Source organism: Heliangelus exortis, chromosome 1 (assembly GCF_036169615.1).
Source record: "Heliangelus exortis chromosome 1, bHelExo1.hap1, whole genome shotgun sequence".
Classification (NCBI taxonomy): Eukaryota; Metazoa; Chordata; class Aves; order Apodiformes; family Trochilidae; genus Heliangelus; species Heliangelus exortis.
In genome coordinates, this window is record NC_092422.1 from 171,016,032 (window position 1) to 171,038,398 (window position 22,367).

At 41.8% G+C, this 22,367-nt stretch overlaps 2 protein-coding genes across 10 annotated transcripts in view; one reads left to right on the forward strand and one right to left on the reverse strand.

Annotated features, from left to right (window-relative positions):
• Positions 1 to 5,414, reverse strand: part of DOCK4 (dedicator of cytokinesis 4) — a 233,927-nt gene extending 228,513 nt beyond the window's left edge. For 3 of the 6 annotated variants that reach the window (XM_071733658.1, XM_071733655.1, XM_071733654.1), the window contains exon 1: positions 5,080 to 5,413. In XM_071733658.1, the coding sequence (XP_071589759.1) occupies positions 5,080 to 5,116 (37 nt within the window). In that variant the 5' untranslated portion in view covers positions 5,117 to 5,413. Of the gene's footprint in view, positions 1 to 5,079 lie in introns of all 6 variants that reach the window. The other 3 variants (XM_071733659.1, XM_071733656.1, XM_071733657.1) reach the window with 2 other exon arrangements.
• Positions 5,415 to 5,463: 49 nt separating this feature from the next.
• Positions 5,464 to 22,367, forward strand: part of ZNF277 (zinc finger protein 277) — a 52,171-nt gene continuing 35,267 nt past the window's right edge. The window contains exons 1-2 of one of the 4 annotated variants that reach the window (XM_071733663.1): positions 5,489 to 5,566; positions 20,748 to 20,851. Coding sequence is in view for 2 of the 4 variants with exons in the window: in XM_071733661.1 (XP_071589762.1) it covers positions 5,715 to 5,817 (103 nt within the window). In the remaining 2 variants the exon portion in view is untranslated. The other 3 variants (XM_071733662.1, XM_071733664.1, XM_071733661.1) reach the window with 3 other exon arrangements.

The window sequence follows — 22,367 nt, forward strand, 5'->3', positions numbered from 1 at the left end:
CAAAACTAAAGAAATGAAGCAACAGATCTCCCAGGGGTGCAAAGTGCTGAAAGTGTCTTCTCTCAGTTGCCGCATACATACGAGTGTCACAAATGATCCAAGCAGTCAAAATGCTCTTCTCAGGATTTTACCTGATCCCAAGTTAAGGAGAACTTTATAAACCAAAACCTACACAGTGAATTACACTCAGAAATTAACTGAAAACTATGGAATGTGGTAGATAACATGTTCACCTTGAACAAGGCTGTAATCATGGAAATCTATTTTATTCTGAAGTTTCAATTCTGGGCTGCAGGTTAAGAAGGCAGATGTGTCAGAGGCAGACACTCTTGCAGCAGTGCAAAAAGTTGTTGGTATCTACAGGGTAAGATTAAAATAACCAATTATAGCTCCCTTGACAGGGAAGTTACTGACTGTCTATCTGAGCTATCTGAGCTCCCAGAAGCAATCACAGATTACATTAGCTTATGGTAGATAACAACAACAAAAAAAGCATTCTTCCTTTCACCAAGGAGACCACATTGTCACCTTTACTCCTTGTTATTTAGTTCACTCTTGTTGCAAAATCTTTTGGCTAAATCTGACTGGGCTAGAAGCCACACAAGTCCAACACAGAATGGGGGCAAAAAAAATCCTCATTACAATGAAAGAGGAAGAAAAACACAGCCATCATTATAGAGCTACCCATGAAATAACATCAGCCTTCAAAAACCTTGCTTGGTAGCTCCAGGTATGTAGGGAATAGGAAAGATGAGATCTCTGAAGGGTACTGTGTAAGAAGATGCTAATGAACCAACCAGCTTTCTGTTGTCCTTCAGCGATCATAAAGACATTTAAAACATCATACTGAAGGCTCTAGTAGTTTTTTAGACAAATGCTAAAAAATTCTTGATTTACTTTTATTTTAAGGCAATTTCACCACTCTATCAACACTTAAGTTAGGCTAGCCATATAAGCAAAATGACTTAAAAATCTAAATCTTTCCCATGGCACCTTCTCCTACTTGCAGGTGACAAGTCCCTGCCCCAAGCTGTAACAAGGAAAAGATTATCCTCCAAATGGGCTTCACAAGTCCCAGGAAAGCACTGTGGTTTGCCCTTCCTCACCCATTTTAAGGCAGCTTGACAGAACTTTTGGGTATAGATCATTATTAGTGGTCATTAGTGTAAAGCAAAAATCCAAATGAATTCCACATAGAAATGTCTGGGAAAAAACAAAATAAGAGAATGGAAGGAAGAAGATTGAAGGCTTCATTTGAACTGAGGATGGATGGAGAGCTGATCAGGTGCTTGTGTTAAACAAAACAGAAGTCTAGCACAGTTATTGACAGATACAATGTGACATGAACCACATGATACTCTTTGTTTTCTTGTTGTTGAGCTAAACAAACCAAACTCAGTAAACTAACAGTAAAGTTAGCTTACAGTCAAAAAAGTTTTCAAGCATAAAGATAAAAATGTCTCAGCTATCTTTCAAGAGCAAGACTATTCTGGCTGCAACACAGAATGGGGAACAAGCCAATTGAGTTGGCTTTGTCTGTGCTACTCTATAGTGCTCCTGTGGTCAAATACACACAGTCATTTTCCTTCTATATGCCTCAGCTTACAGCACAAAGTCATTTGATCCTACGTTTCTCCACCTATAAAGTAGGAGATGGCCACAATTCATACCCTCCCTCAGAAAGGCAGTTTTATGGCTTACCCACCCTCAAAATACCAAGCACTATTTAAACTTTCTGAGTTGAGTGGGTACATTTTGCTGTAGAGAATTATTCAGGATCTGGAATACAATTCTACTTCTAAATTAGATTATGCATACAGCAACTGTTTTTTTCATTATTCTCCTTAATTAATATTTCCATGCTAATCCAAAAAATGCCTTCCCAAGAAAGCTGAAAAGCTTTGTCCTCAGTAGAGAAAAGCAAATCACCCACATTCCAGGAGTAACTGCATCCTTACAGACTCAGGATCAACTTGCATCAACTGACAAGAGTCACCTTTGAAAGCTACACTTAACAATTTGCTGCCTGCAGAGCCATCCACAGCTATGCAGCCTTAAAAGACTGATTTTAACAAAGGGTTTGGTTATTGTTCTAAACAATATTGTTCTCATAGAGCAGCACACAGCATTTATGTTAGCAACCTTTATTTGACATCTATTAGATTTAGATACTATTAACAGAAAAAAACCCAAACCTTACCTTTTCTACCCTTACATCCACATACTTTGTACTAAATATTTCACATAACTGACCACTAGATCCTTTGTGCAATGCTGTCATTTGTTTGACACAACAGCTGAAGGTGTGTTTCCAAACGTATGGAATTTCAAAGTGAAATAGCAGAGTTTAACCTTCAGTTCTGAAAATAAAGATTTCAAAACCCAAACAAAGCAAACTTTCTCAGAACAAGAGAGGGTTTAATGCTTATTCACCTTTACCATCCTGAGGGGATGCTAAACTGAATAACTGGCAAAAAATCTGCAGCCTTAGAAATAAAAACATTTAACTGCACTACAAAGGTTGTCACATATGTGTAATAATGTTCTTCATTAGGGCAGCATGTCTATCTACTAGGAAATGAACTAGCAGTACGTCTGCCTACTAAAAAATGAACTCAGTAAAACAACCTCCTCAGTTAAAAAGAATCTGATGAGTAGCAGGCAGAAGTTTAAAAATTCAAAAGATTGTTACTTGTACTAACTACCTTTCAAAGTGGGAATCAGTCAGGCTGTGCAAGTGAGCAACAGCCACCTGGTTACCAGCAACCCTTCAGTGCAACCAGGTGGCTGTTGCCTGGTTATTCATCCATTTTGGCATGTCACAGTAGAAATGTGCAGAACACAGCATGTGCTGCAAAATTCAGATTGAAAATGCAGATGAGGTCTTATGTTGATGAAAGCCCTGAGCTCTTTATACAAAGGATACATATGCTTGGTACAACTAATCAGAATTCTCAAAGGGGGTTTTATCATGCACCCATCTTCCCAGGGCAGACAAATACACCAATATTAAAAAAAATAATAATAATAAATGTTTAGAAACAATCTCATAAATTAAAGAATATATGTTAGCAGGTCTGTACTGGAAAATTCAAGTCTGATCTATGAAATTCACTTTCCATGAAGTTTAAAGAATTATATGACAAAATACAACTCTGTGTCTCCTGCCTGCCCTGCCAGTGCTATAGAGCACAATAGCTGATATGAGATAATTGGGTGTGAAGATTTTGCAGACAGCACTCATCATGCAGGTGAGTGAGCATATAGCAAAAAAATGCAGTCCAAGAGAAAAATTACATTACTTTAGGCTAGTATTTCAACATTTTGCAATGGTCATATGGACTACGATATCACCCCCATCCTAGAGGGTAACAGAGGACCCAAATTAACAGTGGCTTTTTGTTACTATCTTGAATAGCCTTTGGAAGGCAAGTCACAGAAAACCATGGAATGAATTTAAATAAGAATAAGCATCTTTATGTGACTATATTATATTTGCACAAATAAAGAGGATCTTTGTAGTGAACTACATTTTCTGGCTGATCAAAGGAAGCCCACAATTGAGAAATCACAACTGTATGTCTTTAGCAGACATAAGATTTCAGTGTCAGCAGCCCTGGCCAGCGAGGTAGTGCTGGACAGTGAACCAAGTACCTGAAAATGTTTACTAAACATAGAAAGTCTTATTTAAGATGTATCACTTAATTGTTTAGCAACCAAGAGGTAACTATTCAAATAAGGGGAATTGTGATTGCCTGCTTGTTTTCAGTATTAGAAATGGTACTCCGTGGTGATTTTTGAGCTCATAAATCAAAGGAAAGAATACTCCCATTGTGAAACAGCATTTTGTGCTCAAAAATTAAAAAAAAAAAAAAAAAAAAATAGACTGAGGGGAAGGCTGCAGCTTGAAATACTTGAGTGCTAATATCCAGCATGCCATTCCAGGGAATCCAAGAGTGGTTTTTAAGCCTCTGCCCAAACTCGTAGAGAAAGGCGGGTGGCAGGACTAATCAATATCTTGCAACCCAGCTGTGACCTGACAAGTAAAGAAGTCAAGAAAATAAAATCCATCGATGATCTCTATAATTTAAGGTTTGGAAGACAACATCTGGGATCAACTCCAAGCGGGACGGAGCGGCATGGCACGGAGCTGGCTCCCGCGCTAATAGCTCGCCAGAGAGCTGCTACACACACACACACACACACACAAAAACAAAGGCGAGCTCCGCGCTCCTCCTGCTTTTTCCGTATCAAACACAACTCCGCAATCAACCGCGATGTAAACAGACAGAAAGCTGCTTACTACGCTAGTAGGTCTGTGTAACAGTTCTGCTGCATCGGTGTTAGATAGGGCTATTGTCCGGGACGAGCCACCAGAGCTCACCAAGTGCCGGCGGGTTTTATAGGCGGTGTCAAAAAAAAAAATTATATATACGTACATACATCACAGTGAGCTTCCCTGATCACTTCGTAAGTCAAATCAACGGGCTTCAGAGCCCTGCACCGGGCAAAGTTGAATAAATAAGCAAGGAAGCGCGACTCCCACAAGCGATACTTTGTCTGGCTGCCACCGAAGGAGCGACAAAACCCCCGACACGCGAACAATGCCCGCGGCCCCGCTCCTGCGCCCGCTCCTCCCCGCGGCGCCACCGCCGGAGACCTTCTCCCCTCCGGGTCGCCACTCCCGGCGGTATTTTTTTTTAGGCTGCTTTGTTCCCCGTTAAACGCCAGTCTTTCCACCAGAGCCAGCCAGGAGAACCCGAGCGCCCGCCTGGGTGGCGGGGTCCGGTCCCATCCCCGCGCAGCGCCGGGAGCTGCCAAACCTCGGCTCGGGCATCGCCTGCCCTTTGTTACACCTCTAGGGGAGGGAGCCCTTTCCCCGCCCCGGCGGGACCCCCGACCTTCGCCGCGCAGAGAGGGCGACGCGTCCGCTCACACAGGCGGGCGCTGCCTGCGGGCGGGCGCTGCCCGCGGGAGACGGCAGCAACCCGCCCCGGCGCGGCGGGACGAGTCCGCTCCGCCGCGGGATGAGCTTCCCCCCGCCTCCGCGCTGCCCCGCTCGTTGTCTCTCTCACTCACCCACGCCGTACTTCTCGTGCTCCGTGGGTATCCACATGCTGGCGGCGTGCGGCCGCCCGCCCGCCCACCCACCCTTTCCCCCTCGCCGGCCGGCAGCCCCTCCGCTGGGAGCAGCGGTGCCGGCGAGCGTTCCCGCTGCCCGGCTGCTCCCGCCGCGCCTCAGCCGCGGCTGCCCGGCCCCGGCGGGGAAAGCATTGTTCTGCCGGGCGGGCGGACTGACGGACTGACTGAAGCGCGCTCCTTCGCCAGCCACTTATATGCCCCGTCCCGCTGCACGCCGGGGAACGTAGTGCCTCGGCGCGGCCGCGCCCCTATTCGCCCGCGGCTCGGGGAGAGACTACGAACCCCGGCTGGCCCCGCGCTCCCTGCCGAGGCGGGGTGGGGCGGAGCTCGGCTCCCGGAGGCCGCCTGACACCGGGAGGGAGGGAGGAGCGGAGCGGCGGCATGGCAGCGTCCCGCGGAGCTGGCGGGCCGGCGGAACAGGGGGGTGAGTGCGCTGCGGGAAAGCGCGGCGGATCCCCCGGTCCCCTCCTGCCGGCGGCTCCGCGGCTCGGCGCTGGCGGGGCCGGGCGGTGAGACGAGGTACCGGCGGTGGGACAAAGTAGCGGCGATGGGGAGCGGGGGACACGTGTGGCATGGCCGAGAGCCGTCCGGGCCCGGCGCCGTGTGGGCCGCGCCGGTCGCCCGTCGGAGCGGGCTTCCAGGGAGAGTCCCGGGTATCCCCGTCCCCGCCTCCCGGTGGGTACAATATCCTCTAATTCTGCTTGGTGCCATTCTTTGTAGTAAAGCCCCTAACTTGGCACATGAGGGTGAGAGGACCGGGAGGGGGTTTTGTCAGTGAGTTGTGCTGGCGGCGGAATTGGTGCCGACAGTGTGCCTGGTAGGTGGGACATCGGGCTGACAGACTGGGTGGCTTTTTGACTTCTCGTATGAATCCGCATCTCGGCAACATACATGCGCAGAGATAAGGAAAAGCAGATGGTGTTCAGCGAGGAGCACAAATGGACCATCGGGGGTGACAGCCAGGGATGTGAGGTGCCTTAAGCAGTGCGAACAGCGAGGTCTCCGTTCTTGTTGAGCCCTGAATGTCTGTGGCCTTCTTGAAGCAGCCTTGCTAGAGTTCATCTCAGGTAAATTGCAGATCTGCAGTCTGAACTGATCGTTGTTGAAGAAATCCGGGTGCTGAGAGGCAGGAGCAGAAGCTGGAGTTGTATCTTGTGGTCCTGGGGGAGGGAACAGATGGAAAAAAGGGGGAGAAACTCCAGTGATGTGATGCTGCTCTGCAGGCCTCACTGGGTACAGGCTGTCTCTAAGATGAGTATGTGTGGTTTTAAAAAATGTTTTCCAAACAAATCATTATTCTTAACTGGTAACTGGATTCTTTAGGAAATAATTTACTTTAATACAAACAAAAAAATCTCAGTATTTTTTCAGTTCAGTTTGTCTTTTAGTTTCTATTGTCAAGTTAAATTTTTAAGTTACCAGTAGTGTGAAGGACACAACATATGGAAAGTCATGTGCAAGCAGGCAGTTTCAAACCTAGAGTTAGAATGCAGATAATCAGTGTTTATCCTACTAACTAGTTTTCAAACTTTTAAAGTGACCTTTGTGTGTTTCTCTAGTCTGGACTCTGCATAAAAGTAATATCACTTAATTTATATTAGTAGTTAAAGTACTCTTTCTGTGTTGCAGTGTGTTGGCATGAGCCTCTCCTCCATGAGAAGCCAGACCCTTCTAGAGCTCTTTTGTAATTGCACCTGGAGGCAAAGCTTTATAACTGTGTAAAGGGATGGTCACTTTTGTCTGTGCAAGTCTTCTGTGAGAAACCATGTGTAGGACTGTGGAGTGCTACAGAGGATGAAGTTACCATGAGGTTTTGCCAGGTAACACTTCCAAAGACATTGGCACCAGTGTGAAAAAAAGTTTGTTCCATTGGAATTCAGAAACTTACGCTGTTTTCCTGCTAGTGAGCTCAAACATTCATTGAAAGGATTAGTGAACTTTCAGTGTGTTTGCTCCCAAACTTGCTTTTCATCCCCTGTGAATCTCTAAGTGGTGAAACATGTAAAAGTCACTATTGAAAATCAAAACAATAGATGCTAGTCTAAAATAACTTCCACCCCAGCCTGTAGACTTGTGCACTTGTGCACCCCAGCCATGTGCATCCAAGCTATCCCTGTCTCCCTAAGAGAGGGCTGCCAACATGCTGGCTGAAAGCCATGAAATTCTGCCATAGCCTTTTAACTGCAGTCCGTCATGCTAACCATGACTGACTTCAGCATGTTTATATTAGGCTCAGAGCCCATCTCTCTTCATCCCTTGCACAAAGACAAGACTACCCAGCAGCTGAAATACCCTTTTCAAAATTATTCACATAGAGCCCAGTCGTTAAGAGTAAACAGATCTGATATGACAAATCACAATCTGGGCAAAGAAAATACCTTGCCCTAATAATTATCATTTCCCTGTCTCTGACTAAAAATCCTTATTCTTTCAGAGCTTTAATTTCTACCAGGGTATTTGCTCTAGTGATTTTTTTGTACTTGATTGTGCACCTGTCCCTTCTTTGGAGACAATATATAAGAAAGTTACATAAAATACTTTTCCCTGTGTTACTGTTTCTTATTTACAGGGAATTTTGCACTTCTATATTCTAATCCAGGACTGTGTTGCTTTCTAGTTAATTCCCTCCAGCATCCTTCACTGAGTGGCTTGTAATGAACTCATCACTGTCCACAGTACAATTTGTTCAGCCTTCATTAATTATGCTACATATCAACATTTCTTACAGCATCTGTCAATGGATTTTAAAATTAGGTTTCTTCTGGAAGTGTGTCTTTCATAGCTTCATCAGCAATCTGACAGTTATGGTTTCCTGCTCAAGGTCTTAATGTGCTCAAATGCTTTTTCATATGATGCAGCTGAAGTGCATCATGCCAGAGCACAGCATGTTATTCTTATTCCTTCCACATCTGTCTTTTGTGTCTCATTTTTAAGGGAATTCACTTTACTGTGGAGAAAAGGTTTGACTAGTCTTGCACAAATCTGCCTTTTTTCATTGCGACCTAAAGGATGCTGTAGTGAAGGATATTTTGTTCCTGATACTGTAAGCATCACTTCCATAGCTCAACTCTGAGTTTGCTCTGCTGAGGATGCTGTGAGAGCTGCTCAAACCCAGTGTGCTCTGGGATCCAGGGGTTCTTTTTTCCTGGTTACTGAGAGCCAGCCTCCTCTGTAGTCTCAGACCTGAGAGGTTTCTCCCTCTGGGTTGATGGATGCAGCTGCTGCTGTTCTGCCTGCGGGTCTGGCCAGTAGTAAGGCTGAGCATGCATTCAGAAGAGGCATGCAGAACCATAAAACTGAATTTTTTTCTGAAAACAGGCATCCACAGAGCGATGGTTCTGTCATACCCACACAAGCACTGTCAGAATTCATATGAACAAGTGTAGGGGTAGCTTGGTCTTGTTCCTCCCCTCTGACCAGGATTGATGTTTACTTGGGAAAAGGCAATTGTGCTTTAGATTTGCAAGCACCCCTGTGTTCACAGGCTGCTTGATTACCAACAAGGGCTCCAAGTATTTGTGGACGCTGGGCTCGTTGCCCAGCCACTGACTCAGACACCCAGTATTTCCAGGTGAGGGTCTCTTTCTGCTCAAGCATGACAATCCCTGCCTGATGCATGACTGAATCTGCTAATTCTGAAGAATTTAGTTGGGGGGTCTCAGCCTCACATAGCATCACTGATGCAGTTACCTGGGCTTTGTGTACCTTGCAAGATTTCACTCCCTAGCAGGTCCAACCCCACCAAGCCTTTGTGAAGCCTGACCATCTCTTAACTACTTGAAAGCCAGCCCTTCCTCACAGGGCTCTTGGCAACTTTTTCCTCTTTCCTAAAGCTTTTCACTCTTTTATTTATTTTGAGCCATTCCTTGTATCCAGTAGTTTCTCATGTTAGCTAAACCTCAGGCTAGGGTGCAGCCACCAGTTTGTGTACCTCAGCACCTTTTCTGCCTTGTTTTCAGTTTCAGCTGACAAAAGTTCAGCTGTGTATGTATTAGCAAAAAAAAAAAAGAAAGGTCTCAATCCAGTTGTCTCTTCACTTCTAAAAGGCAGGTCCTGCCCAACTAACCTGATCTCCTCTGCCTCCTGACATCCTTTCCTAATGTCCCTTTCTCTTCCATACCACCAGCTGCCCCTCCCCTGCCTACAGCTCTTCCTTCTGTCTCACTGCTCCTGTGCTGTTGCCATGCATCTCACCAGATGTTGTCCACAAACTGCTTCTGGATCCTGTTTTCACCCCGATGATCTATTCTGCTGCTGGTTTTGCCTCTGCTGCTGGTTTTGCCTCTCCCTCTTTTTTTTTTTTTTTTTTTTTTTTTTTTTTTTTTTTTTTTTTTTTTTTTTTTTTTTTTGTTGTTGTTGTTGTTGTTGTTACTAATTTTCACCTCCAGTTCCTATCTATCATGGCCTCTAATACTTTGTTCCTGGCTCTCCAGTAGTATTACCTCTTGTCTTCGTTCCTGCACTCTAATATTAAACTTCATTAGGCCCAATGAAGCCACAACAGCACAGAAGGTTTTTAGGCAAGGCATGTCAGAGCACCACTGCTATGTGAGGTACCTGCCTATAGGCAGTGTCATAATCTCTGCACTTAAGCAGGAGCAAATAAGGTGTCAGAAGGATTAAATTTCTCTTTAAGTCTTCTTCCTACTGAGCTCCGCAGCTAGAATTCAACCCAAAAACTGTCCTGGAGTGGGGGAAGCAAGGAATTTATTTGCTCCCATGTGCTAAAACACAGCTGGGATTTGGCCTCCTTTGCTGCTTCACTTCTGGTTTGTAAGCTGGAGTGGATGAGTGTTTTTTTTTTCCTCTCTTATGATATGTCCCCAGGTTATTGGTAACTTCTGAAGATAGCACTGTAATGACATAAAAACTTAATGTTTGCTACTCCAAGCTATGTTAGAGGGTATGGAGCTGCAGGGTACCTTAGCATGGATCGGGATGGCCATGCAGAAAGAGCAATTAAAGGGATTCTCTGGCAGAGGCATCTGGCCACTTAGGGTTCTTCCAGAAAGGGAAAGTGCTTCTTTTACTCCCTTTCTAATCCCATTTCCTTGGGAGAGCCAGGCAGGGAGGAAAATGGCAATAGCAGCAATATATGTGGCTGTGCTCTGCCCTGAAGCCAGTTCTCAAGATGTGGAAGGTTAAGGAGCATGGGACTTTGAGTCCCATTGGGGATGGTAAAGACTGATCCAGATGGACAGTGCACTAGTGAAAACAGGCACCCTCACTGTCAGATTCAGAAGCACACCTGCATTCCTGGATCTCTTGAATATTACATGACCTCTAAACTCATCTGATACCTGGGCCCTCCTACCCAGAATGCAAGTTTAGTCCTATTTGCCAGCATTTCTGATTTAGCGTTGGCTATGAGGATGGAGACACAGTCACACTTGTCTCACATGCAACTCATGGTCATGGATCTCTCAAATATTAGCAGAAAGACTAAGTGCTTTGGCTGGACTGCCTAGCCAGGTGTCACCTCTTCCCATGGCTGCTTCTTGGGCCCCTTTGCCAGCCACTGACTCAGACTTTCCATATTTCCTGACATAGGTCCCTTTCTACTCAATCCCTACTGCAGGTTGAACCTTGTTAGCAAATTGCAAATACAAACACCATGCATACAGGGTTGCATTCACTAGGAAAACACAGACACAGCATGGTCCCTCTAGACACTGATTCCTGGACCTGTTGACCTTATGAACTGCAGCTTCTGGCCCTGAGGCCTTGCATCAGCATCAAACATAGGACAGAAGATGAGTTACACAAAACAGCATTAAAAGCAATGATTTAGTAAGAAGAAAGGAAAGACTTTGGTGATCAGGTGCAGGGTTTGACCAGAAAAGTGTATCCCACCAGCACCCTGTGTGAATACAACTGGACCTTTTTATTATCCCCACCTCTGTTTTCAGATGTTTGTTCCCCTCCATCCTTCACTTTCTTCCTTTAGCCTCCTCTGAATGTCTTGTAAGGTAAGTATAATCCTGCCAGCCTTTTCTGGTATCTCATAGCAAGTTTCATGCAGTCTCACAAACACCCTCAAATATACTATAATACATATGATAATCACATTTCCCCTTCCTTCTCAGTGACAGAGTTCAGGTTGAAGCTGTTTAAGGCTGTGTCTGAGTAGTTCCTTTAATGGCATTAGTTCCTGTAGGGAACCAAATGCAGTGTTCTGTCTCTGTTATCAGCTGCTTATTAATGTGTGTGGTTTTGTGTGTAATCTGCTGTCCTTATTATTTATTAGTTCTTTTATACTGAATAGTCCTTAACCAAATAAGGTAATGAACCAGATGCCCTCCCATCCCACACATTCTTATACTGTCTCTCCTATGCAGATCAACCCCAAGTGAGAAGATTACCTCCTTCCTTAAGTCTGTGAATAGGGAGATCCTGGCTGCACACTGCCATAGGTGAAAATCCCAGCAAGGTGATGGAGTAGGCATTGCTCCACACATGGAGCTGCCACTTCTCATCTGTTCACTCATCTGAGTCCCTCAGACATTAGCCTGGTGGGCTCACCCCGCCCACCCCTATCTGTATGTTTCTTTTTGATTATTTAGAGGTTAGAATCCTGATAGGTATCCTTCCTTAAACACCCAGCCAGTTCCAAGCATTCACACACATGGTTGCATCCTTGGTTGTTCCTCTATAGCAGACTTCCAGGCATCTTGAGTACCACTTGTGATCTGTTTCTTGCAGTAAATCTATGCACTCATTGGAGGTTTTTAAGACCTTGGGGCTTCCACTTTACCGTAGGTTTTGGAGTGGAGAAGAAGAGATTACTTCTACCAGCAGCTGTTATAAGCTCCATGAAGTAGCTTGGTTAGACAGAGGCTAATCATTGTAAGCTGAATGACTAGCAATTACACCTGGAAGATAAGTTCACTAATTAAGTGCAACACAATTTATTTTACTATGATTATAAAAATTAATGTCCTGAAACAGTGCTATTTTTAAATGTTTTAAGAACATTTGTTATGATTTTTAATTAAAGATGCAATCTTGTTCATTTGAATGGCTACCTGATAAGCACGTGGATCTTATGGAGGGCTGGAAATTACCAAGTTATGGGTGATAAAATGATCTTTGAAGTGCTTCTGTTTTTGAAGAGTAAAAAGACAAAGTCTTTTCATATAATGTTGCAATGAAGTGTTAGTGGTTTTAGCCTTCCATAGTACATTGCTTAAAAAAGAAGAAAAAACTGATGATGGGAGATTATACAAATGAACTGAAGTATTTCATTAAATGGATAGTAATGGATTAATAAAATAAGTATATCGTTTGGCAATACAGATCTGAACTGCCTGTGATACTGCCATAATTTTACAAATAATTGTGTTACAAATGTTCACTGTATTTTATCTGAGGACAAAGGGATGTCCCCCACACCTCAGCGTGAGTAAGTAGCTGCTGTTAGCAAAAGACACGGGATATGTCTTGTTCTCCAAAAATACCTAATAAAGGCTTGCTGGGTTGTTTTCTCTGAATTCAGAAAACTTCTGTATCTTAAAAAATGAAGGTGGATGACCTTTGTCTTTTTTAGATGTAATTTAACCCTCTACTAGTGGACATAGATCTGCATTTAATTTCAATAGTTTAAACTCATTCTTGCTTGCTCAGTAACAGGTAAAGGCTTTGATACATGAGCAAGCTATTAAGTACCATCTAGCAGCTTTATGTATTAAGTGGACCTCTTCAAGAAGTGCTTCAGTCTGCCTTGTGGGCATGTGCCTATGGACCACAGAACAGGTTAAACATAGCAACTTGTTTGCATGTTAAACCCCTTAAGTTGTTTGCAATCTCTGCTCAGGCCTTCTGTTCCCTGCAGTGGAGCAACAGGGTGGTTCATCAATTTACAGATTAATTTAATCTGTGTCAGTATTAGGAAATACCTGCTTCTTATCTGAAAGGCTTTCTCTTTGTGTGAACAAATTAATAGATGTGGACATGCTTTATTTAGATACAGAGGTGTGGACCAGGGAAGTATTACAAGTTTTTCTCATGTTCCAAGAGTGAGACAAACACCAGGATAGTTTGTTATGCCTATTGAAACACCCTGCTCACTGTTGTTTTGTTTTGTTTTGTTTTCTGGGGAACACCAGTTTTCTGGAAGAGCGCCAAAACTGTGACTCCTTGTAGCCAGTGGTGGATGCCAAGATGTGTCCCTAATGTATAAACAGGTGATAGAGACTTTTTCTCCCTTTTGAGACTTTAGCCAGTTTTGCCTATGAGGGGATACAGGGCTTAAACTGGGATATGTTTGTAGTAAGAGCAGGCAGCTGGAAAGGAAGAAGAGGACCTAATTATTGAGAAATTACAAATGTTAAGTATTTTAACTTCAGTATAGGTGAAATTCCTGTCTGTTCGAACAGCCTTCATAGCCTTTCTAAGCCTTGTGTATGTCTTTCCACCATACCCTGTCTTGTAGCCAGGGCTAAAACTTTGCAGTGTGAAGTGACCCAGCTGCTTCTGTTTTATTCTTGCTCATTGGGATATCGTCCTCTCATTTGTCATTGGTGGCTCCATCCCCAAGGAGCAGGTTCTCCTGTTTCACGCTCTCTGTAGTAGTAGCAGGTTAAAAGCTTTCTCTGTATCCCTCTGGTAGAAGCTTTATAAATGGATGTGCCATCTGTTTTAACCTCACAAGCTGGTATGGCATAGCATGACTCTGTCCACACGAATGGTAGATAAAGGCAATCAGTGCCACAGTCCCTGCAGCTATATTACACAGTTTGGCATTTTTGCTTTGGTTTGCACGTAGTCAGCCTTCCCATAGCAAAAAGCCTCCATGTGCAGATGTTTCAAAGCTGTCTGAAGCAGTGCCCCTTGGTTTAGACCCAGATGTCTCTTCTAGGGGTAGCAGTGCATTTTGTACATGTCTGGAGTCCAGACAAATCTGTTCCGTGTGCACCAAAACTCCTCCCTAAACCCAACCAATGCACAGAGCAGCTGGAGGATGATCAGGGATGGCAGGACTTGTGTGGGTCAGAGCTGTGCTGAGAAGTGCAAGAAGAGGGATTAAAGCTGATGAGTAGTGCATGGCACAGCATCCTGCCATTCAGGACCACTGCTAGAGTTTGTGGCATGTGCTGCAGGTCAGCCCTGGCAGTCCCGTGATGGAAGTGCACAACACTCACAACACAAAACCAGGAATGGTTGTGAAATAAATGTGTGCAGTAATAAGTGATCCTGCTGTCAGCAGAGCATTTTGCTAGCATTTGTCTTGACCAGTGTGCCAGCACTGAATTTTATTATGACTCAGTAATGCATGAATAAATGAGATAGAGCTTTATCTCTGAGGGCTGGCATGTAACAGAAAACATCCTGCTTGAGGTTTTAATTTGATTTTGTCTTATATGGGATGAAAACATGCAGCCTGTGTTATTACTGTACTAATTTAATGTTCAGGAGTCTGTATGTATTTATACAGTTAGCAAAATGTTGCCTGAAAAACATAAACAGCTTGTGTCACTAATTCTAGCATTCTAATTCTGTTTCTTGAGGAAATGAACGTCAATTATTTTATCATAAATGTCCCTGAATTACATTAACAGTAGCAGTAAGTGTATACCATACTTAAGAAGACAAGATCTGTGTCATATGTTTAATGAATGTGTGAAGGACAAGAGGAGTCCAGAATCATAAAAAATATTAACCTCAAACCCTAGGACAAAGTCAGAATATGCTCATAGAAATTTGTTATATCCTGCTGTGAGATCTCCCTTTGATCTGTGTGCCATTAGTATTTGATCTCTGACTTGAAAATACTTTCTTCTGAAGTTAATGTTCCAAAATTTATTTATAAAGAGTATAAATAGTGGATTATTTGAAATACAGTCTGAGCTTTGTTTTCCTGAGCTAAGACACCACTTAAGCTGAACTATGTTGAGCACATTATTGATCTGTCCTTTTCAGATGTTGTTTTTTCCAGTTTGAATACCAATTTATGGGTCTTTGATTCTAAAAGTAGAAACAACTTCTTTTGCTACTCTTCATCTGGAAAATCTCCAGTTCACTGGGAAAGCAGCAAGAGATCACAGAGCTTCTAATGCTACAGGGCCTTTTCCTCATACTGATTCTTCATTAAGTACAAAATTCAGTTAAACAATTAATTCTTGAAGGTTTTCTGAGTATCAGGAAGCTCCTTCAGAAAACCTGAGAGAAATTGCAACCTGTTCTGTCAGTGTGAAACCACACGCATCAGGTTCCCAGAAATGGGACTTCTCAGGATGCACCTTCTTCAGAGTGCATTAGTTCCAATTTATCAGTCTGAAAAAAAGTAAAGTGACATTGAAAATGAAAAATTCCCACTATTTTCAGTTGTTTTTCTCAAATAGTTTTCTTTTTCAAGTAATATTTACCAATGGAAAAAGAGTTAGAAACCCTGTGATGTAAACATTTTATTCAGCAGCATGGTAAAAATTCCTGTCATAATGACATGGAGGTGTCTCATAGGAATGGCTAAAGCAAGCTTTTGGTTTTTAAAGGAAAATCACACAGCCTGTCCTTTAGCTACTGAATGTAAAGCAATAATTTTAAAAGACCTAGGCAATCCTTTTATAACATCAAGAGGATAAACATGCTTGGGAATTGGATCCTGTTAGAGGAAAAGGACAGGTGACAAGAGAAAAGATAAGGAAAATCCTTGTAATAATGAGTTATTGATCGCTACTAAATACTGATAACAAGAAGTAAGGAGTAAACTAATTAAAACATTTTATGTAACAGTGTGGGCATAAAAGATACTGGGCTTAGTACAGTAGTTCTTAAAGGCACTAGAAGAATAATTTGTAGCAATGAAGTGTTATTATCTTTATTAAACATACTCTTAAGACCTCTTCTTTGCTTAGATCACAATTTCAGTAAGTGGAAATTAAGATATGGTTACTTCCAGGGTTCTAATGATTGTAGAGGAGTCTGCAGAACAGTGGCAGTGGTAACATCTATGAGTACCAAAATACTATATGTGTCTCTCTCTATGCTACACTTTTGACGCCTTCCAGTGCATATTTTTTAAAGTTTCAATATTATACAGTCTTGATCAACTTGGCAAAAAGTTGTGCTCTTTTTTTTTAAAGTAGTTACTTTTCATGTGAAATAGCAAAAATTTGGTACTGTTTATGCTTTACTGTGATACCTTTGCTATACCTTTCTATTAAATAGCAAGTTAAACAGAAAAAACCTTAATTTTATTTGCTAGGTTTGAGTGGTAAGTACAAAAGAAAAACCACACAAAAGACCATATTTGTTCTTCCATTTCAAATTCTTATGATAGATATTTTCTTCATCTTCTTTGTAACTAAACATTCGAAGTCTCAGACTACATAATTACTTTGTTAATCTTTCCATATAATAAATTAAGGTTTAATCATGGCTTCTTAATCCCTAACTGTGGTACGTAAGGTGGATTCCAGCTCTCTACATCTACCATGTCATGTGATCACACTAACAAGAAAAGGTTGGTGTTGCTTACTTTAAAAATATCTTTTTTGTTGAAGTGGCCTTTAATTTTGGAAACCAGTATAATGATTTATACAAGCCTAAGTGATTCATAAGTATAAATCTTTTTAATTAAACCTTTAAGTATGGAGAAAATGTCAGGGAAGACCACTGAGTATTAAGTATCACTTCAGAGTCATCTTGATTTGTTTTATTGGTTTTCTGTTTAAAGACAAAAAAGTGTAGACAGATGTATTTCTTTATAGATATTAAGACAGGCTCCATATATATATGATATACATTTCTCATCTTGCAAATACAGATGAGTATTGTGAGTAACAAGTTAAATAGCCCACTGAACTGAGTAAGATTGTTAGCCTAAGTACAATGTTTGCACAAATAAATGTTTGTAGAACTAAACATCAAGATTGCTAGGATTGCTAGGAAAACTGTATCCAAAAGGAGAGGCATATTGTATGTCCAAGGTAAAGATAAGGAAGGGGTCTTGGAAAGAGAGGGCTGGGGGATAAAGGGAGACTGATGGCTGGTGGTTAACTCGTACACATGCCATGTCTGCACTGCATGGGTTTGAGTAGCAGGCAAGGAACAGAGCAAGTGGTAGAAGGAAATAAGTAAGTTTTATGGAAAATTGTGTCAAGTAATGAAACTGAGTTTGGTTTCCTGATTGCTGTCAGATCCACGAGGAGGTTTGAGTGCTGACAGTGTTCAGAAGAGGAAAACAGTGGTAAGAGCATCCTGCAAGAGTAGGCAGAGTGGGGTTAGAAGGAAGCTCTAGCTACAGGTGTAGAAGTCTGGCATGCTGAAACTAGTGAACATGTTTTGGCCATGGGAATAATGAAAAACTGCATACCCATCACACAGCATCTCATGGAGAATAGGCACAATCTGTCCTGTGAGCCCAGAGCAGCACCCGCAGGGGAGGGAAGCAACAGAAGTAAATCCTGAGACACCAACAAAGGAATCAGTAGGAGTTTATTGACTGGCAAAAGTGGATGAGAGTAGGTGTTTTAAGATGCAGGAGATAATTTGAAGATGTTGCTGAAATCAAGGAAATACCAGATGCAGGTGGAGTCCCAGCTACAGCCTTCACTGCTTAATGAAACAGCCAAGCAGAAGTTCTCCCATTAATTAAATATCACATGGGCTGTCACTTGAGGGGATTACTGCTGCTGTGCATTTTTTCATTCCAACTTTTGGACTGAGAAGTGGGGGGAAAAAAGGTAAACACACATTCTTTTGATAATTAGGGTAAGGTATGTTTTCCAAGTTTTGCAAAGAGTAGGAATTGCCTTTGGATTTTGAGTCCAATACAGATAGCCCTGTGATTCTGCAATTTCACCCATTAAGTGTTCTGTGAACAGAAACATTACTAATTTTGCTTCAAAACAGTTGTAAGAAATTGGAGTGGCTCTCAACAGTGTCTTTAAATTACTCAGAAATTCATTCTGAATTAGATAAATATAATTTCATGTTATCAAATTTCATGATATCAAAGCCTGCATTTAGTTAGGGTGGTGCGAGTCCCTGCCACTTGCCCAGAAATGAAATATTTTGTGGCTGTGAGCTTGCACAGAACCTATCTGAAGTTTGTTAAATATTTATAAATGGCATATTAGCATCAATACTTAAATATTGCTATGCATACTCATTAGGGTCACTTTCATCAGTGTGTATTCATCCCTCTGAATGTGAGAGAGTGGTTTTGCTCTGGTCTTTGTTTTTATTGATGTAGGGGTTTGTCTTTCTGGGCTCAAGCAGAAAGATGCAGAGCAATGGCATATACCTGCTGATGAACTGGGCAGTACTCTAGCCTGTTATTTAAACATGATGTTATTGGCAAGCACTCTGGTTTTGTTTTATTAAAATTCCTACACTTCACATTTTTATTAATCACTTTCCCGCTCCCTCTATTCACTCCTATTCTGATGCCTGTGCTCCGGTACCCATAGCAACACTTGTTAATGCTAATGAAACTGCAACATCCTAAGCTCCCCGACAGAGCAGCCCTGTTAAATATGGCTATTAAGCACAGTTGTATTGCTGTTAGTTCCAGCTCCCAGCAGACACCTGCTCTATAGAAACTCTGCCCTGAGATATTAGGGGTTGGTAACTCACAGCTTTTCTTAAAACTGTCATTTGACTGGAGGAAAATTCTCATATTCCCGGACAGTGGATGCTACAGAGTATGTTACAGTTACTGTAAAACTGGCATGGTGTAGCTGTAGGATTAAGTACCCTTTTGAAGTGCTCATTTGCATTCAATGAAAAACCAGGCAGGTTTGAGACTGACTGATCTTGGGGGGAAGCTACAGGACATATTTTCTCCTAGAGCACATTTTAACTAAATATCATTCATAGTGCGTAAAGAAGCAGAATAGCAAAATAATTCCTCATGAACTCAGACTAAATGATAATTCAACTTAATAGAAGTGTTTCAATGCTTTAATATACAGAGCTAGGAAATTGTTATGTACATTGATTCTTCTTTCACTAAGAAACATTTGCATGTAGCATTAGTGAGGATGATGACAGGGTGTTTTATTTCTATTATTTAGACTTTTGTTTGTGAATACTGTTTATTTGGCAAGTCATTAGTCATCCATCTTTCATAGTCTAGAAAACAAAGGAAAAATCCTGTAATCAGTATAAAATCCCTTCCAAGAATATGACCACAAATTAGGGAATGCTGCTGTGCCAACAAATAGATGCAGTGCCAAGGCTGCAAAACAGGAAAGCTGTCATGTGTGTATTTCAAGTGTTGAGCCAGTGCTTCTCAATACTCTTTTTCATTACAGCTCAAAAAACCTCGAATACTAGACAAAGCTTTAAAACTACTTATTTGCCAAAGAGTTTTAAACGCATCGGTGTTTTTATGCAGAATCACCTACAGAAACCCAGCTTGTTTCCCTAATATACCATATCTGGGGGTTTGGTCGCTTTGATAACTGGTTTTGCCATGTAATCAGGGTGAGTTTGGGGGAGGGTGCTCAGCCTTTCTGTTTTCTGGTTGGCATCTGTTATGCTGTTAGTGGGGAGTGCCAGGTTTGATAGGTGTCTTCTTTTCCTCTTATTCTTTCTCCCCTTTGTTGTCCACGCGTCTAAAAGCCTCAGTTTTTTACTCATTGTTTAGATGGCTTTATTTGCCTGTGTATCTTTGTTGCATTCATTTTTGGTTTAGGATCCTTTCAAGTTCTTGTGCTAATCTCCTCATAATATTAACCAGCTGTATTAATGAGATAATAAACCAGACTTGCTGGTAATGAATTGATTCATTCAACTACTGGATTTAATTAGAAAGACACTTAACATTCCAGCAGATGTTCTTATTTTGTTTCATTATCCTTGTCTTACCAACAGTAGACTTATAAATATATACTCTGCATGTCTGTATTTACATAATATACTCTTCATCCTAAAATCTTGTTGTACCATTAACTGCAAAAAGTGACATGAAGCCTGTAAATATGTATCTTAAGCCAATTTGTATGGATTCCCTTTTCATCATTTCATTTCATACACTATGTGCAGTCTTGAATTTTAAGAGTATGCTTCATCTGATAATAAAATGATTAATCTTTTTTAAAATTAGTTAGATTTCTTTTTCCCTAGTTAAAAACCCTTATTTTTTTACTCGTCTCCTTTCGCTCTGGTCTCATGACTCTCATTCCTTTTAATCTGGTGGCAAAGCTTCAAAAAGATGGGTATGAGTGCCCCTCTCCTCAGCATTCCCTGCAGGCTGATTTTTAGGGAGTTCCTTGCTCGCAGGTTCCCTGCTGGAGGGATTTACTTCTCCCTGAACTCGGGTGCTCGAGTCACAGGTGCGGGTTGCACCCCAGGGCCAAGCCATGTGGATTAGGAGTTGTACCAGTGAAGTTATCCCACTGATTTGAACCCCAGTACTTCCTCTCTCCAGTTAGAGAACGTGATCCATGCAGCAGTCCCCAGATCTAGTCAGAGCTCAAAGTTCAAATGTGCAACCAAGGAGGATTGAGCACAACAGCTCTTACTGCATTTAGTGCTTTGTGTAAGCCTGTGCTGGCAGCTGTGGGTATTGAGAACCCAAGCCAGTGCTGGGTGTCCTTGTTAAGAAGTGCAGTGGTAAAATCTTAATGTTTTATTTTCTTTTGTGTGTAATGCTTTAGATGGAACCTTTTGCACTTTAGAAGATGCTTATGGTAAAACTACATGAAGCATCTGAGGCTGTTATGCTGAGAAGAGAAGAGGAAGCTGAGAGGAAAAGAGGAAGGTCTTGTTTCATCTTGCTCCTTCTTGCCACGCACTCCTTAGTGTGCTCTTGCCCTTGGTGGACTCTTCTGTGAGCATTTTCAACATTATTGAGCAAAAGGGAGAGATGAATAGTTCTGTCTCGTGGGAGCTGAATCCACTCATCAAAGGACTTGGCAAGCACAGGAGCCATCACAAGCAGAAGGGCAACAGTAGATAGTTTTAGTGGTGGGATGAAGCAGAGAAAGACACAATAGCAAGGCATCCTCTCAGTTCTTGGTGGCAGCAAGCTGTTACACAGGCTAAGCTGTCTCTGAGAACCTTGCCTTCCACAATTCATCTTCAAATGCTGAATTTTTCTCTCCTTTTCTTTCTGATGCATCTGTTGTATTGGCCATAAAATTATATGCCATATTCCTTTGTGATAATTACATGTGTGATTGTGCAGGTAGAGTACCTTGCCTGTATTAATATGGTCTGTCTTATAATTGTGTGGGCGTAATGTTTACTTAATGTGCAAACTAACATTAGTTTTCAGCTGAGAACAATTGTATTTGAAACTAAAAATGTTCTGGTAAGGAAAATTAATCCATTTTGAGCCTGTTGCTTCATTGGCTGTGAAGGTTAACCTAGGCTATATGATAAAAACTCTTAAAACAAAATAAAATAAAATAAACCTGCATCATTTCTGTAACAGGCAACCCTTTTAAATTTTCAGATGTTGTAATGGTATGTAATGGCATCAGGATTTCATTGCAGTAAGTATCCAATGGGTGCTTATTTAAAAAACTGTGCTTATTCTAGTTTTGAAAGTACCTTGGGTAATCCAAATAATTTTCTATACCATCTCATTGTCAAATGTCATCAATCTATTAGTTTTATTTTCCCCTAAAGAACAGTGTATACTTCTTAATGTATGTTTCTTATGTTTGTTTTCAAAGCTTGTATTCCTGTAGTCTCCCTCTACTAATCTACATTTTTAAGCTCTGAATTAGCTGTAAATGGTCACAATTTTATCTGCCCTGTTAAAGTTTGTACAACATGGTGTCAACTGTCAATTCTCTGAATGAGAGAGGGATTTTCTTGGTTCCTGAGCTCACTGGGATTTCTGTGAAGCCTTTGGGTTATCTATTAGCATAACAGTCATGCTGTTTTCCTGTTAAGCAGAGGAGGAAAACTCAGTGGTGACAGGATGATTTGGCAGAAACTTGATGGATGGATTTTATAGGGCTCTGTTCTCATGGGGATCTGGGTCCTGTGCTGTTCACCACAGACAAAAAGAGGAAGGGGATTAGGTGACAAACTTTGCTGTTAATACCCATTTCTTTTCCCAAGTGATAAGCAGGAAACATTGCAGACAAATCTCATGGTATCTGAATGAACTGGACAAAAAAAAGGGCTATTCAGTGTTAACAAATGCAGAGTAACAGACTCAGTGGTGAACACAAAGGATGTGTCCTCTGTCTTGTACATTAACACCTGCTTCACAACTTCTCTGAGATTTTAAAAGCATTAAAAATAATTCAGTGGTTAAATCA